The sequence below is a fragment of the Chiloscyllium punctatum genome, chromosome 16 (genome assembly GCF_047496795.1).
Source record: "Chiloscyllium punctatum isolate Juve2018m chromosome 16, sChiPun1.3, whole genome shotgun sequence".
NCBI classification, from domain to species: Eukaryota; Metazoa; Chordata; class Chondrichthyes; order Orectolobiformes; family Hemiscylliidae; genus Chiloscyllium; species Chiloscyllium punctatum.
In genome coordinates this window covers 11,160,965-11,178,211 of record NC_092754.1, presented here as the reverse complement: position 1 = coordinate 11,178,211, position 17,247 = coordinate 11,160,965, and the positions used below count along the sequence as shown (strand labels likewise).

The window sequence follows — 17,247 nt, the reverse complement described above, 5'->3', positions numbered from 1 at the left end:
GAGCAGGCCAGGTGAATTGGCTATGCTAAATTGCTCATAGTGTTAGGCACATTAGTCAGAGGGAAATGGATCTGGGTGGGTTACTCTTCGGAGGGTCGATGTGGACTAGTTGGACAAAAGGGCCTGTTTCTACACTGTAGGGAATCTAATCTAATTGTGAGGGGAATAGATATGATGCATAGGAATCATAGAATCCCTACAGTGTGGAAACAAGACCACACTGACCCTCCAAAGAGTATTTTACCCAAATTCATTCCCTATTACTCTATGTTTACCCCTAACTAATGCACCTAACTTACACATCCCTGGACATTATGGGCAATTTAGCATGGTCAATTCACCTAACTTGCACATCCTTGGACTGTGGGAGGAAACCCATGCAGACATGGGGAGAATGTGCAAACTCCACACAGACAGTTGCCCAAGGCTGAAATCAAACCCAGGTCCCTGGCACTGTGAGGCAGCAGCGCTAACCACTGAGCCACTGAGCCACTGTGCCACCCTAGGAAAGCAGTTTTTTCCAATAGTACAAGGGTCAATAACCAGGGGCACAGACTTAAAGTATGAAATAGAAGGCTAAGAGGAGAGTTGAGAAGGTTTTTCTTATCCTGAGGCAAGTGGGGTTCTGGAACTCATTATCTGAAAGGGTAGTTGAGTTAGAAAGCGTATGTAACATGTATGCAATGCTTGCATTGCAATATCTTCCAGGGTGATGAGCCAAGTAGTGGAAAATGGAAACGATGCAGTCTGACCTTTGTTGGCTGAATGACCATCTTCTACGTTGTAATCATCAATGACTTTATGAAACACATATTTTGCATTCTCAATGTAGGCCCCACCAGAGCAGCTTTGGAATGAACACCACCAATTAGGAAGACACAGTGAACCAAAGAAAATCTATTAAAGTACGTTTATGGAGGACTTTCAAAGGTGGGATGTCACCTAGGCTGGGGCAAAAGAGATTGAAATGAATTGGGTGTAGTGATCCAGAGGAAGAAAATCTAAGTAAATCTATAGGCTGGTGTCAGTACTTGACAAGTATGTGTCAATGTCAGCTTGTTAGATGGCAATCGTGACATGGATTTGAGCAATTCAATTGTCCCCACTGGAAGTGGTTTGGGATAATGTCTTTTTCAATAGCAGGAGGAGAGAGCCAGCTGAGCTTGCAAGTCTGGTGATGTCCCATGGAATGAAAGTCCAATAATACCATAAAAAATAGGAATAGGATTAGGGCACTTGGCCATTAAAGTCTGCTTCGTCATTCATTTTCTGATCAAGAATCTTCCACAGCCTTAAGTGTACACAAGGACTCAGCTCCTACAGTTGTCTGTGGCAAGAAGTCCTAAAGATTCACAACTCTCTGAGAGAAGAAATTCATCCCCATTTCAGTCTTAAATTGGTGCCTCTTTATACTGAGAAAATGCTGTCTGGTTTTTAAACTTGCCCTTTAGGGGAAACACCCTCTCAGCATTTACCCTCCCAAGCCCCTTAAGAATTCTATTTTTTTAGATCACCTCTCATTCTTCTGAGTACAGTCCCAATCTGTTTACTCTACTCATAACACAATCCAACCATACCAGGAATTATCTTAGTGAGCCTTCCCTTAAGCTGCCTCCAATGAAATGATATCTTTCCTTTAATAAGGGGACTAAAACTGCTCACAGCAGTCCAGATGTGGTCTCCCCAGCACCTTGTACAGTTGCAGCAAGACTTCCCTACCCTTATACTCCAAGCCCCTTGAAATAAGGGCCAAATTTCCATTAGCATTCCCAATTATGTGTTGCACCTGTGTGTTAGCTTTCTCTACTCCATGCACAATCACCCAATTCCCAACAGATTTCTGCATTTTTTCTCCATTTAAATAATCCATTTTTTGTTCTCCTTTCCAAAATGAACAACTTCACATCTTCCCATATTGATTTCCATTTGCCAACATTTTTCCCCACTTACTTAATCTGGTAGTTCTCTCGATAAACTATTTCCATCCCTCTCAAAATTTGCCTATTTAACTATTTCTATGTCACATGTAAATGTGGCTACACTACATTTACTTCCTTGCTGCAAGTTATTAATATATACTGTAAACAGTTGTGGTCCCCACACTGATCCCTGTGGAGTCCCATTGGTTACAGATTGCCAACCTGAGAAAGAAACCCTTATCTCCACTCGCTGATTACTGCTGTGAGCCAATTCTCCATCCATGCCAATATATTAACTTCAACACTGTGGGCTCTTATCTTATAACTTAAACTTTTGAGAGAGAACTAGTTGATGCCTTCTGGAAGTTCAAATATAACACATCGACTGGATCCCCCCTCTTCACTCTGGTTGAGATTTCCTTGAAAAGTTCTAATAAATTAGTCAGACACAATTTCCCTTTTATGAAGCCATGCTGACTCTGCTTGAATAAATTATGATTTTCCAAATGTTCTGCTATTACTTCCTCAATAATTGATTCCAATACTTTTCCAATTAGGCCAATTAGCCAAATTAGTAATTTAGCTACTTGCTTTTTGCCTCCATCCCTTTGTTAATAGGGGTGCCACGTTAATGGTTTTCCAACTGTCTGATATTTCTCCAGAATCAAACAATTATTAAAAGTTATAACCATAACATCCACTATTTCCAAGGATGGAGTGGGTCTGGGTGGGCTGCTCTATGGAGGGTCAGTGTGAACCCGATAGGTCAAATGGCCTGCTTCCACACTGTGTGGATCCTATGACCACTTTGACCTGTCCCTTCCTTTTTATGTATTTAAAGAAACTCTTATTGTTGGTTTTAGATTCCTCACTAATTTGCCTTTGTAACTTTTTTTCTCTGTCTTTAATATTGGACTGGACTGGACTGAATTTATTGTCACGTGTACCGAGGCACAGTGAAAAGCTTTGTCTTGCAAGCAATACAGACAGATCACAAAATTAAGTAGCATAGATAGTAAATAATAGGTAAACAGCAGCAGAAACAAAAACATAGGTATAGGCGAATGTTAAGAGTTTGTGAGTCCATTCTGTATTCTAACAACAGTAGGGTAGAAACTGTTACGAAACTGGCTGGTGTGTATGTTCAGGCTTCTGTACCTTCTCCCTGATGGTTGAGGTTGTAGAAAAACATTGTCAGGGTGGGATGGATCTTTGAGAATGCTGGCGGCCTTTCCTTGACAGCAGGCCTGGTAGATGAATTCTCCAGATGGGAGGTTGGCCTTTGTGATTGTCTGGGCCGGGTTCAGCACTCTCTGTAATCGTCTCCGATCTTGAATGGTACAGTTGCCATACCAGGTAGTGATACATCCAGACAGAATGCTCTTGATGACGCAACTATAAAAATTTGCAAGGGTATTCACCATCATGTCAAATTTCCTCAGCTGCCTGAGGAAGAAGAGATGTTGTTGGGGCTTTGTAACCAGTGCGTCTACATGAAGAGTCCAAGAAAGCTTGTTGTGGATAACCCCTCCCAGGAGCTTGATACTCTCTACTCGTTCCACCTCTGCACTGTTAATGTGTTAGGGAGCATGAGTAACATCCCATCGAAAGTCAATAATAAGTTCTTTAGTTTTGCCAGCATTGAGTACTAGGTTGTTCTCAGTGCACCATTTTTCCCGGTCTTCCACCTGCTGTCTGTAGTCTGTTTTGTTGCCATCTGAGATTCAACTGACTATGGTGGTGTCATCAGCGAACTTATAAATGGCGTTAGTCTGGTATTTGGTGACGCAGTCATGGGTATATAGTGAGCACAGTAGGGGGCTGAGTACGCACCCCGGGGGCCTCCAGTGTTGAGTGTTAGTGATGATGATATATTGTCCCTAGTCTTCACTGATTGTGGCCTGTGGGTCAGGAAATTGAGGATCCAGTTGCCGAGAGTGGGGCTTAGTCCAAGATCACTAAGTTTAGTAATCAGCCTTGAGGGGATAATAGTGTTGAAGGCTGAATTGTGGTCAATGAGTAGGAATCTTACGTAGCTGTTCTTGGTGTCAAGATATTCTTGGGAGGAGTGAAGGGCAAGTGATATGGCATCTGATGTGGATCTGTTGGTCCAATAGGCAAATTGGAATGTGTCAAGAGTAGTGGGGTGACTGGAGTTGATTAATCCCATGACCAGCCTTTCTTTTAGTCCTCTTTCTCTGAAATCCAAATTTATCCAGTCTTCAGGGTTATCGCTGACTTTTTTTGACTCTTTCTATGCCTTTCCTTACACTCCTTCAGTTCCTTGGTTAGTCATAGTTGGCTTATCCCTCTCAGAATCTTCCCTTATTACTAGGATATATTTTTGCTGGGAGTCATGAATGATCTTTTTAAATGTCTGCTACTGTTCACTTACTGTCTTTCCTGCTAATCTATCTACCCAGTTCACTTTAGCTAATTCTAACCTCACTCCATTTTAATTTCGTTTTCTAAGTTAAATACAATGTATTTGAGCGAAGTTTCTCACTCGCAATCTGTATATTAAATTCTGTCATGTTTCGATCACTATTTCCTAAGGAATCTTTTACTTGGACATAATTTATTAAATCTGTTTCATTACCCATTAGCAGATCCTAGATAGCCTGCTCCCTGGTTAGCTCCATGACAACTATTCTTAATGCACTCTATGAATTTGTTGTCATAGCTAACCTTTCCAATTTGATTCAAACAATCAACATGAATATAAAAGTCACCCATAATTATTGCTCTATTCCTTTCATATATTCTTATTATTTGTTGATTTATAGCATTTCTGTCAGCGTGGCTTCATTTGGGGATCTATACATTACTTTTACTAATGGTTTCATTACCTTGCTTCTTTTTTTTACCTCCGCTGAAATGGACACTACATCAAAACTGAATTCTAATTTGAACATTCAAGAAAGAAGAAAGAAAATGGACCAAAACATTGTTGTTTCTGCAATAAACAAAAACTCCCTAATTTCTTTGCAACCATCAATGCATATCAGCCACGAGGTGTGCCTTTACCTGTAGCTCTCTGACAAAGCTAATTTCAACAAATAATGATGTACACATAGAATCCCTACAGTGTGAAAGCAGGCTGTTTGGCCCATTAAGTCCACACTAACCCTCCAAATAACGTTCTGCCCAGATCCACCCTATCCCTGCATTTCCCAACCTATAGTGTACCTCCCTGGATGCTGCAGGCAATTTGGCATGGCCAATCCACCTAACCTGTCCATGTTTGGACTGTGGGAGGAAACTGGAACATCTGGAGGAAACCCACGCAGGGAAGAATGTGCAAACTCCACACAGACAGTTGCCTGAGGCTGGAATCGAATTTGGGTCCCTGGTGCTGTGAGGCAGCAGCACTAACCACTGAGCCACCATGCACAACTAAACTAAAAGTGGCATGATGCTAAATATTTACAAGTAAAATTTAACTTCACAAAACACCGCCATGCTTTCAAGTCTCTAGTTCCCACATTGGGGTTGGACAGGAATGCTTTGGCTGAGGTCCTGAGTTTCTCAGCTTGATCAAGATGCTGTTTTGTAGCCAACTGATACCAGCTGGCAACAGGTTTCACTAATGAAAACCTTCTCCTGCCTCTGGATTGCATGTATTTTCCATTTGGACTGCTTGCACTTAGACGTTTCATGGTAATTTCATGGCAATCAAGAGAGAGAACAGGCATGAAGCACAGACTCTGATACAATGTCAGGATTGGAGGCTATGGCAAAATCCTATCCTGTGGCCCTCACATATATAGAGCAAGATTCACTGGAGATTTGTAGTTCAAGCTAAAATATTAGCTCATATGTCACTCAAGGGCTTCATCACACTGCCATGATGGTACTAGTGGTTGGTGGGACTGACACCATGTACGGACCCCAGAAAGCAAATTCTGTCAGGTTCACCTACAGGGGGTGTGGAGTGTCTCAGTGTCTGGCACTGACTGCCTGATCTAGGACCTGGCACATGGAAGGAATGGCAGGCATCACTGAAAGTTAATCCATACTCTTGCTGCTGACATCCTCAGCCTTTCTCCCATAAGACTGCAAGATATAGGAGCAGAATTAGGCCATTCTGCCCATCAAGTCTGCTCCACCATTCGAACATGGCTGATATGTTTCTCAAGAGGGAGACAAAAAAAGTGCAGATGCTGGAATCCAAAGTAAACAACCAGAAGGCTGGAAGAACACAGCAAGCCAGGTAGTATCAGGAGGTGAATTTGTCAACATTTTGGCTATAACCCTTCTTCAGGACTAGCTTGGCTTACTGTGTTTCTCCAGCCCAATACATTTCTCCATCCCATTGTCCTGCTTTCCCTGGGGTTATCCTTGATTCCCTTACTATCAAGGAAATCCGTTCTGCTCCCTTTCATTTCTGGCCTGGTTTCCTAACTGATCCTAGGCCTCCGATTGGTACATTGCTAGCCTCTAACATACCCCTCCATGCTGACTCAGGCAGGCACTCCTTCACCTGGGTAAAATACTGTCCAAAGTGTTGAGCTGCTAATTATCACAGACGTTCATTTCTCTCTTAGATTCACTGAGACACAATGGATAAATCCATTACTTATCACAATTACTTATCTAAATTCCTGAAGTAATTCCAATTGACGCAAGTCTTGAAAGTATTGACCAACACACAGACATTTAGACCAGAAGACTTACTGTGAATACACGTCTTTTGAATACTTAATTGCTATTCGTTCATATTCCTTGAGAGAACTGCAAAGGCCAGCCTTTGTAGTCAGGATCCTGGTGTTTGGGATCTGGTTTAATATTTGCCGCCCTGTCAGAATGATAGAGACCAAAAAGACAAATATGTTACATGGAAACCAATGAAGAACACCCATGTTGCTACATCATGTAACAGCATGAAACAGCCAGCTTCATGTTGCTCATGTCTTTTTGCTTTGACAGCATGTTAGGAACATAAACCATAAGAGATAGGAGCAGAAATTAGGCTATTCAGTCCATTTAATCTGCTCTGATATTCAATCATGGCTGAAAAGTTTCTCAACCCCAATCTCCCACTTCCGCCCCATAACCCTTGATCCCCTTGACAATCAGAAATCTATCTCAGTCTTAAATATACTCAAAGACCTGGCCTCCACAGCCTTCTGTGGCAATGAATTCCATAGATTCCCCATTCTCTGGCTGAAGAAATTCCTCCTTATCTCTGTGCTAAAAGATCTTCCCTTTACTCTAAGGCCATACACTCGAGTCCTAGTCTCTCCTACCAATGGAAACATCTTCCCAACATCCTTCACAACTCTGTCCACCCTGATCCTTCAATCCCTCTGTTTCTTCCTGTAACTGATTTGACGTTGCACACACAAACTTTAGTTTACCATTCTTCCTCCTCAGTTCTTCTTTTGTTTGTTTCTTAATTCTTATATCTCTTTGGAGAAGGAAGATAGCCTATTGGTCCTATTACCTACCAAGGTTCCAGATGCCCTACCACCCTTGCTAAACTGTTTCCACCTCACACACTTTCAGTAACACTTTTGGGCTGAAGGAGCAGAATCATGTTTAAATAACAGGACGCACCTTGCTTCAGCAAATTCTGGACCGTTTCTCAGCTTCCAAACTTCAAACTACTTTGGAGTGCTGGATATTGTTGGTCTGTAATATTATTGTTATTTTGGTGTATATTATTGTTGAACACTTTAATATGAAATAAATCACTTTAACAATGGTACAGCAACAAGTTGTCCAGAGAACATGGATTTGAACACTTTGTCCCTGTTGAGTATTCATGCTGTACACTTTCATATAACGTGTGGTGGAATAAAGTCATTTGGCATTATAAGTCATCTAACATGTGTTTCATTGTGAGCCAAATGGATACTATTCTGGGTTTAATACAAGGGTTTAGTGCTGAGTCAAGGTTAAATATGAGCCAGTCAAGATTCCTACTCATTATTAATTAGTGTCCCCCAAGCTGGGATCTGCATATGTGCAAACTTAGTCAGTTTCAGTTTTAATACCCTCACAAGACAAACAGGCAAACAACACATACGGACCAAATATTGAACTACAGAAGCAATCATCCCAACATCCAAAAGGAAGCTGCATCAGAACATTATTTCAATGAACCAACACACACTGCAGCACAGAGGCACTACACAGAGCAGAGGAAAATCACCTATACCTTGTATTCAAAAAAGAACGGGTACCCAATGAACATAGTCTGCCAATTTCTCAGCAACAAACCCAAACAAGCAGACAAAACATGTCCAGAAACCCTAGCCACTCTCCCCTACATCAAAGACATCTTGGAAATGACTGCCAGACTACTCAGACCCCTTGGCATCATGATAGCCCACAAACCCACCAACACACTAAAAGAGCAGCTAATGAACTTGAAAGACTATACAGATAACAAGCAAAACTAATGTCATTTACAATATACAGTGCAAGAACTGCAACAAACACTACATTGGACAAACAGGCAGAAAACTAGTCACCAGGTTACATGAACATCAACTAGCCACAAAACGACATGACCCTCTCTCACTAGTATGCTTCCATACAGATAAAGAAGGACACCACTTCGACTGGGACAATGCATCCACCCTTGGACTAGCCAAACAGAGACATACACGAGAATTCCTAGAAGCATGGCATTCCAATCGGGACTCTATCAACAAACATATTGAGTTAGACCCCATCTAGAAAAAGATCAGGAAATGACATCACCACAGGAAATGACATCACCACATGGAATGACATCAGAAACCCAAACATATAAATAGAAAGCAAGAATCACCAACAGTGCTTCACCTGGAGACCCATTGAAGGTGTTACCTAGTAGGGTGACGAAACGTCTGGAAATGAACCTTCCAGCTCAGCAAGCAAACCCACATCCATAAATTCAACATGAGCTATAAATCTTCTCAAAACTCGAAAAGGCAAATTGTTAGGAACACTTTACCTCAAATGTTACTATCCTTTTACCTGTGCAGCCTTTGATAACTTTGGCAGATCTATCAAAATATTACCACTGTCTATCATTCATTTCTATCAGATTCTACTAATGCTACAATCAAATTGCAACAGCTCCCATGTTTCAGCCTTCTCCCTGTGATAACACTATGCCTTTAAGAAGTGTATTTTGTCCTTCTCTTATGAGATAGAGTCTACTTCAAAGCCAATGAGGTAAACAGCTTGTGTGGTCTTGGGACTTTTCTCTAAAGTCAGAACAATAGAAGCAGCCTGAATGGGTGGGTCAAGCTGCCCTGAACCAGCATTTTTAGCTTTACTTTTTCAGTAGCGGTTGCTAGGGTCGTGAAGCTTGGTTTGGAAGCTGCAGTATATCTCTCCCTGCTTCTCTTTCTCTCAGAGTTTTCTGTTCATGTTTTCCTCTTGGACTGTAGAATTGCATGTGAGACAAACTATTTCACTAAATTTGCTTTTACAAAACGTGTTTAAAGGACATTACAATATTGGAACAGTTGCTCTTTAGTAGTTAAATAATCTATTATTCAGTTAGGTTTTCCAAAAGAGTTAAGTTGTTTCAATTTTTCTTTTGTTGTATTTTAACTATAGTGTAAGAATAAGGTGCATTTTGCACTATAGTTTGACCAATTGAATTACATCTGGAACACAACACCTTGGACTTGCCTTTAAAATGAGGGAAAGGTAGGGTCTAGGCTATCTTCTTAATATATTTTGAGGGCACGTGGTCTGGTCCAGAACATCCCTCTTACCTGGACGGAAATTCTGATAGTTGGAAATCATTTTGAATTCCGACCATTTAAAGACGTAGTCTCCTCTGTTGTTGTCAAAGATTCGCTTCCATCCCCTCTTTTCACAGTAGTTGACAATTCTGCATTAAAGAGAAACAGTGTGGGCTCCAATGGGTTTCTGTTCGAGGAAAGCTGCTAAAACAGATCAAACCACAGCATCTTTCTTGCATAGAATCAGATAATCTGACGATACTGAAAGTGTTTTTAAAAAGCTATTCACTTGAATTCCACACTCCAGCTTCCACACAATGACTGTGAAAATTAGTTCATTTTGAAGAAATGCCAACTGACATTTCAAAGTTCAAATGAAAGATGATGACACTAACCTTTCAGTCAGGTTGTACCAGATCATAAAAGTCCTTAGCATGAATTAATTTCTCCCTCGCCCTCATTCTTTACTTTGCCAAACATTTCAGATTCTTCTCCCTTAGTTGACCCACTTGACAGAGGAAACAATTTCCCTTTTACCTGCACTCTCAATTATTGAAAATCTTCATTTGACAATCTCTGTTTGAAGAAGAACTGCCCAAAGTTCTCTAATCTCTCCACTTGCCCAAAGACCCCCTTTGTTAGTTTCAGAAGGGTACATTTCCTGAGGTTCCCCCAATTATTTCTGAATCCCAATTCTCCCACATGTGCTTTACCACAACTTAAGTGCCAGTAAATGTTTTGGTTAGAGACACAAATACTGCAGATGCTGGATTCCAAGGTAGATAAGCAGGAGGCTGGAAGAACACAGCAAGCCAGGCAGCATCAGGTGTAACCCTTCTTCAGGGCTGGGGTTGGGTGTAAAGGGAGCTGCAGATAAAGGGAGGAGGAATGAGGGAGGGTTCTGGTTGGGGAGAGGGGCGGGGTGCTGAGGCAGGGATAGGTGAACACAGGTAGAGGTTACGAGCTGGTTGGTCGATGGGAAGAATGAATCCGGTTTGTAGCTGGAAGGAAGAGTCAGTCAGAGGAATGGAAGGGAGGGGGAAGAGCTGCGAAGGGAGTCAGGGGTTGGGGACGGGAGGTTACTGGAAATTGGAGAACTCAATGTTGAGTCCTCTGGGCCGTAGGCTGCCCAAGCAGAAGATGAGGTGCTGTTCCTTCAATTTGCTTTTTGATTCTCAATGGAGGAGGCCAAGGATGGTCATGTCGGAGATGGAGTGGGAAGGGGAGTTAAAATGGACAGTAACTGGGAGGTCAGGTCGACCCCTGTGGGCCCGCCTTATTTGCTCGTGAAACATTCCCTTAGTTTATGTTTGGTCTCCCCAGTGTGGAGAAGACCACATCGGGAGCACTGGATGCAGTAAATTAGGTTAGAGGAGAGTTAGGTGAATCTCTTTATCAACCACATTTATGCTGAGCCCACTAAGATCAACCATTTGACATTTAGCACAAAGTATGATTTAGATTTAATTTTAAACTTTGTTGTCATTATTAGCGATAAATTGTGCAATTTTTGTGCAGAAGAAAATTGGATTAACCTATTGAGATACAACAGAATTAAATTGGTTCAAATGACCAAAAAATGGGACAGGTAGCCTGAGCCAACAGAAAGACATTAAGAGATGATAATGCAGAAATAGCTGACCTGAAATAATGCAGATGCCGGAAGTCTGAAAGATAACGAGAAAATGCTGGAGAAACGATCAGCCTCTGTGGGAAGTGAAAGAGCGTAAATGTTTCTGGTCAATAACCTTTCATCTGAAGTGCAAAATGAGATGCAGCGGGTTTATGGAAGTGCAAAGGCAGTGAACGAGAATGGGAGGGAAAGGGGAGGTCTGAGATGGGGTGGCATCGGGTGACATTTAATGACAAAAGTGATGTGAAACTTCTCAGTGTGGATGTCGAAAGAGATTGGGATCGTGTTTGTTTAAGGAACACTGAAATTCAGCAGTAAAGCCTGTAGGCCACTACTGCAAAGGGATTGTTTTATAAGAATAACAAAAACGTCTTGGTAAAATTTTACAGCACTTTGGCGAGACCACACCTAGAGTACTGTGTGCAACTTTGGTCTCCACATTTACAAAAGGATACACTTGCATTGGAGGAGGTTACTGCAAAGGTTCACTCAATTCGTCCCTGGGTTGTCCAAGATGAGAGTTTGAGTAAATTGGACATATGTTCTCTCGAGTTTAGGCAAATGAGAAGCAAACTCATTGAAACGTACAGATGTTATGAAGGATCTGGATAGGGCAGACATTGATGGGTTGTTTCTGCTGATTGAAGAGTTTCAAATACAGGCTTAGGATTAGGGACTGATCAATTAGGATGGGGAATGAGGAGGAATTTTGTGCGAATATTTTAATTCTCTATTCTAGAGGGTTGTGGCTGCATTATCATTGAATGCATTTAAGGCTGGGATGGATTTAAATATTTGGCCTCTCAGTGAATAATGGGATATAGAGAGCAGGTGGAAAAGTGGAGTTGAGGCAAAGATCTTATTGAATGGCAGAGCAGTCTCAACAGTTGAATGCTACAGCTTCTATTTCTTGTGTTCTTGTGATAATAAAGAATAAAGAACAAAGAACAAAGAAAATTACAGCACAGGAAAAGGTCCTGTGGCCCTCCAAGCCTGTGCCAATCCAATTCTCTATCTAAACCTGTCACTTATTTTCTAAGCGAAAATGAGTATTGCAGATGCTGGAGATTAGAGTCAAAAGTATGGTGCTGGAAAAGCACAGTAGGTCAGGCAGCATCTGAGGAGCAGGAAAATCGCGTTTCAGGCAAAAGCCCTTCATCAAGAATGAGGCTGGGAGGCTTGGGGGTGAAGAGATAATTGGCCTATTTTCCAAGGGTTTGTATCACTTTGCTCCCTGCCCATTCATGCATCTGTTTAGATTCATCTTAAATGACACTATTGTGCCCACCTCTACCACCTCCGCTGGCCACGCATTCCAGGCACCCACCACCCTGTGGGACACGTCTAAAAGAGGCAAAAATAAAATAGTGCTGAATCATTATCAACAGTTGCCATCAAAAACAAATTAAGAAAATGGGGCAGAGTCTATGATCTCAAATTGTTGAGTCAGAAGAGAAACTTAGATGATTGTAAAGTGTCTAATCAAATAACTACATTCTTTTCCTCAAGGTTGAGATTAAAATCAGATCAGTTATTGGCAGATTGGCAGAACAGACTCAATGGGCCAAGTGGTCTACTGTTGTTCTTGGTTCGTATGTTTGTAAGACACCAACTCTTTATTATATATTATTGTTTTACAGCTTTTCAAGAAAATATTGAATGTTTGAAATATATGAACTAATTGTTTGAAATATATGAGCTAATTGTTTGAAATATATGAACTAATATTCATTAAAAGTGGTATAAAGTCAAACCACGCTCGCAATTAAACTTTACTCTGGTACGTACAGATCAGTTCCATTTGTGCCTGCAACGTAATAGAAAGGTCCATAATCTCGGAGGTCATCCGATTTCCTGTGCTTGATGGTCCGGGGAGTCAAGTTGTCAATCATTTTCGGATTTGTCAGGAAATTTGTGGTGGATTCCTTTGCATTCTCGGAGTCTCCAGTTTGGAAAGCTTAGTGCGTTGTGAGACAGGATGGGACAATTCATGAGGGAGACAGAACAAAAGGGGATGTTAGTTTGAGGTTACCAGAGACTGACCACTGTCAGAAATTCCAAATAAATAATCCTAATTGTCTCTTTAACTACCTAATGGAATAGCCTCTCTGAGATTGCCTCTGTCCAAACTCGCACCGAGGCAGATGCTTAGAGCTGGACTGTGAGCTGAAGATTCAGAACAACATACAAAAGAAACTGGAGAACTTCCTGCAAATCATGGTCACAGTTCATAGGGAGGTTCTTTTTTACTCTTTCATGGGATGTTGGTGTCAGGATTTTTTGCACATCCCTAATTGCCCTTGAACTGAGCAGCTTAAAAGGCCATTTCATAGAGTAGTTGAGAGTCAATCACATTCCTGCATGTCTGGAGTTATAGACTAGTTAATTTCCTTCCCAAAAGGACAGCATGCTGGTGAAGTAGTAATAGTATCACTGGATTATTAATACAGAATCCCAAGCTAATGTTCCATGGACATGATTTCAAATTCCAACACGGTAAAGTCTGAATTCAATAAAATCTGGTATTAAGAGCTATCTTAATAATGATCATATAATTATTATCATTAAAAACCATTTGGTTGACTAATCTATCATCCTGACCTGGTCTGCTCCACATGTAAAGCTAGATCCTTCAACAATGATGTTGACTTTAAACAGGCCTCTATGGCAATTGGGGGGAATAGGCAAAGAATGCTGGTCTTGTGACAACTACCACTCATGCAATAATAAAAACTAATTCTTGAAACTAGCTTTAATTTTAGATTTTATTGAACTGAAATTTCACCAGATTTGAACATGTTTTCCAAGAGCATTAAGCTGCATGTCCAGATTACTGTTGTCATGTTATGATCACAGCTGATGGTAATACTGGACAAGTCATACCTTGAAGAGTGAACCGGGCCTGGACAACTTACCAGTTTTAATTTTACAGAAACAAATCAAGACGTTAAAAAAAACAAAGAAATATGGATGCTGGAAATCAGCAACAAGAACAGGAATTGCCAGAGAGACTCAGCAGGTTTGACAGCATCTGTGAAGAGAAGGAAGAGATAATGTTTCAGGTCTCTTATGAAGAAGTGTCACTGGATACAAAACGTTTACAAACCTTTATGTGATCTTAACATAAATATCAAAAAGAAGATTCAACCCTTTTTTCCAAAATCATGCTCAATCATGGTGAGTATCATCCCTATGTTAATTATTCGAGTATACACTTAAATATAATTAAAAGATTTTTTTCATCATTTCTATTTTAGCAGGACATTTGGAATTCAAATTTAGCCATTCAATATTACATTACAAATGTCAGGAGATGCAGACTGGGAAGTAAACAGACAGGTTATCCCATTTCTTTGACATAAAAATAAGAAAATTACTGAAACATTCATATGTTACACAATCAACAAATATATTTGCTGTTTCTGTGTATGTATGAGTGTGAATGCGTCTTTATATGTATGTGTGTATGTTTATACGTGTATGTGAGTGTGCGTACATGTCTGTGTATATATGTTTGTATGTGTGTGTTTCTTTGTACGTGTACATGTTTGTATTTGAGTGTGCATCTGCTTGGGTGTATGCAAATGTATGTGCATGTATCTGTTTGTGTGTGTGTGTGTCATATATATGAGTGTATCTGTATTTTAAAATTTATGCTTTTTACAAAAACTTGGTGAAATTATACAAGACCACAGCAAAGAAACCACCACTCCACCCCCAAACATTCAGGAGTGAAATTCTTCCAGAGGTTGACAAAATGACTGACAAAGGGGCAACAATGATGGCTCAATGGTTAGCACTGCTGCCTCACAGCACCAGGGATGTGGGTTTGATTCCAGCTTCAGGCAGCTGTCTGGATGGAGTTTGCACATTTTCCCACTGCCCGTGTGGATTTCCTCCAGGTTTCCTCCCACCGTCCAAAGGCATGCAGGTTATGTGTCCATGCGAAATTGCCCATAGTGTTCAGGCCTGTGTAGGCTAGAGGCATTAGTCAGGGGAAATGTAGAGTAATAGGTAGGGAAATGGGTCTGGATGGGATACTCTTCGGAGGTTTGGTGTGGAATTGTTGGGCCAAATGGCGTGTTTCCACACTGTAGGGATTCTATGATCTAAACTGAACATAGAACATTACAGCGCAGTACAGGCCCTTCGGCCCTCAATGTCGTGCCAACCTGTCATACCAATCTGAAGCCCATCTAACCTACACTATTCCATGTACGTCTCATGTAAAGAGACTTGTTCATGAGACTGCTCCAGCTGGCAAACCTATTTGCACATTCACACCCAGGCAAGGTGCGTACTTGAGTTTTGAGAAGATTTGTAATCACGCTGAGGTTCTGGATGTAAGTTGCTCGCTGAGCTGGGCAATTCATTTTTCGGATGTTTCATCACCATACTAGCTTTCATCATCAGTGATCCTCTGGATGAAGCACTGGTGGCATGGCCCACTTTCTGAACACATAAATAGCAACCATGCCATGCCACCAGTGCTTCATCTGGAGGCACACTGATGATGTTACCTAGTACGGTGAGGAAACATCTGAAAAACAAATCTTTCAACTCAGCAAGCAAACCTACATCCAGAAGTTGTATACTCATTGACAGATGAATTCAAAGCAGAAATTGATAAATCAAGAAATAATTTCACTGGTTACAGAACTGGCAGGATGGTGCTTAGAATTGGTGACTGTGCAAGTATCAACTGGTGAGATGAGGTTCAATTGTGTGTTTACTCAGTGCAGCTCATAAAGCTGTACACAGAGAGATCGATCTGATATCACCCATGGAGGGCTGTTGAACAAAAATTGTCCAGGAGCATTTTTTTTAACACCATGAGATGCCAACTGTGGATTTTGGCAAAAGGCACTTGCCAGTGTCGTGTCAAGCAACATCCATGTGGCATTTCTTCAGCAACAGACGTTATCGCAGGCATACTGCCTAACATCTTCCAAAGCAAGGAAGGTAACGTTTTCCACAGGATAATATACTCATGCATGGTGCTACTAAACCAGAACCTGAACAGTGAGTCTGTGAATTGTTACAGACGTTGCAGCAAGTAGGTCATATGCTGAACGACAAGTGTGAACTTGGTAAGGCCACTATAAAATGCTTGAGGTATTTAAAAGATGTTGTTAAGATGTTGCCTCAGACAGCTCACCACCAGCATCCCAAGGGATGAGCAATAAATACTGGCCAGCTGGTAGCACCCACATTCCACGAATGAATAAGAATAAAACATCTTTTGACCAAGTCTAATGAGTTATGACTCAACAACAGAGCATGTACCAGCAAAGAGATACTTCCACATAATGATGGGTGGAATCACTATCATCCCGAATAAGCTAGATTTTGAATAGATCTAGCAGCTCAAATCTGGATATCCATGAGGCACTGTGGATCAACAGCAACAAAATTATATTCAACCACAATATACTTCATGGCCCCAGTATATCCCCTACCACTAGCATCAAGCTGGAGGACGAACCCTGGTTCAATTCAAAATGTAGGAAGTTTGTCTGGAGCCGCGTCAGACATACCTGGAGAAGGGGTATCAACCCAGTGAAGCTACAGCATGAGATTACTTGCAAGTCAAACTGTGGGGGTCACTGGGTTTGCAGTGGATATTGGTGGATAACCTACCATCCAGAAATGGAAACAGCAAAGTCAAGGAAGGGAAGGGAAGAGTCAGTGGTGAACCAGGTGAAGCTGGGTGAAGGATGAAAATTGGAAACAACTTGATGAACCTTTCCAATTTCAGAGGAGAGCAAGAGGCAGCACCAATTACATCATCGATGCATTAGAGAAAGAATTATGGGAGTGGGCTAGGGAAGGATTGGAACAAGGAGTGTTTCACAAAAAGAGAAGGGCTTATGTCCGAAACGTCGATTTTCCTGCTCCTTGGATGCTGTCTGAACTGCTGTGCTTTTCCAGCACCACTCTAATCCAGAATCTGGTTTACAGCATCTGCAGTCATTGTTTTTACCCACAAAAAGACAGGCATAGT

The 17,247-nt window shown here is 41.3% G+C and overlaps 1 protein-coding gene across 1 annotated transcript in view; it reads right to left on the bottom strand.

Moving 5' to 3' along the window:
* The window catches only part of LOC140487248 (protein polyglycylase TTLL10-like), a 41,246-nt gene extending 28,111 nt beyond the window's left edge, over nt 1–13,135 (bottom strand). The window contains exons 1-3 of the mRNA XM_072586875.1: nt 13,032–13,135; nt 9,641–9,759; nt 6,597–6,717 (exon numbers count right to left, since the gene is read on the bottom strand). Of these exons, the coding sequence (XP_072442976.1) occupies nt 6,597–6,717; nt 9,641–9,759; nt 13,032–13,135 (344 nt within the window). The remainder of the gene's footprint in view (nt 1–6,596; nt 6,718–9,640; nt 9,760–13,031) is intronic.
* Nucleotides 13,136–17,247: the final 4,112 nt, after the last annotated feature.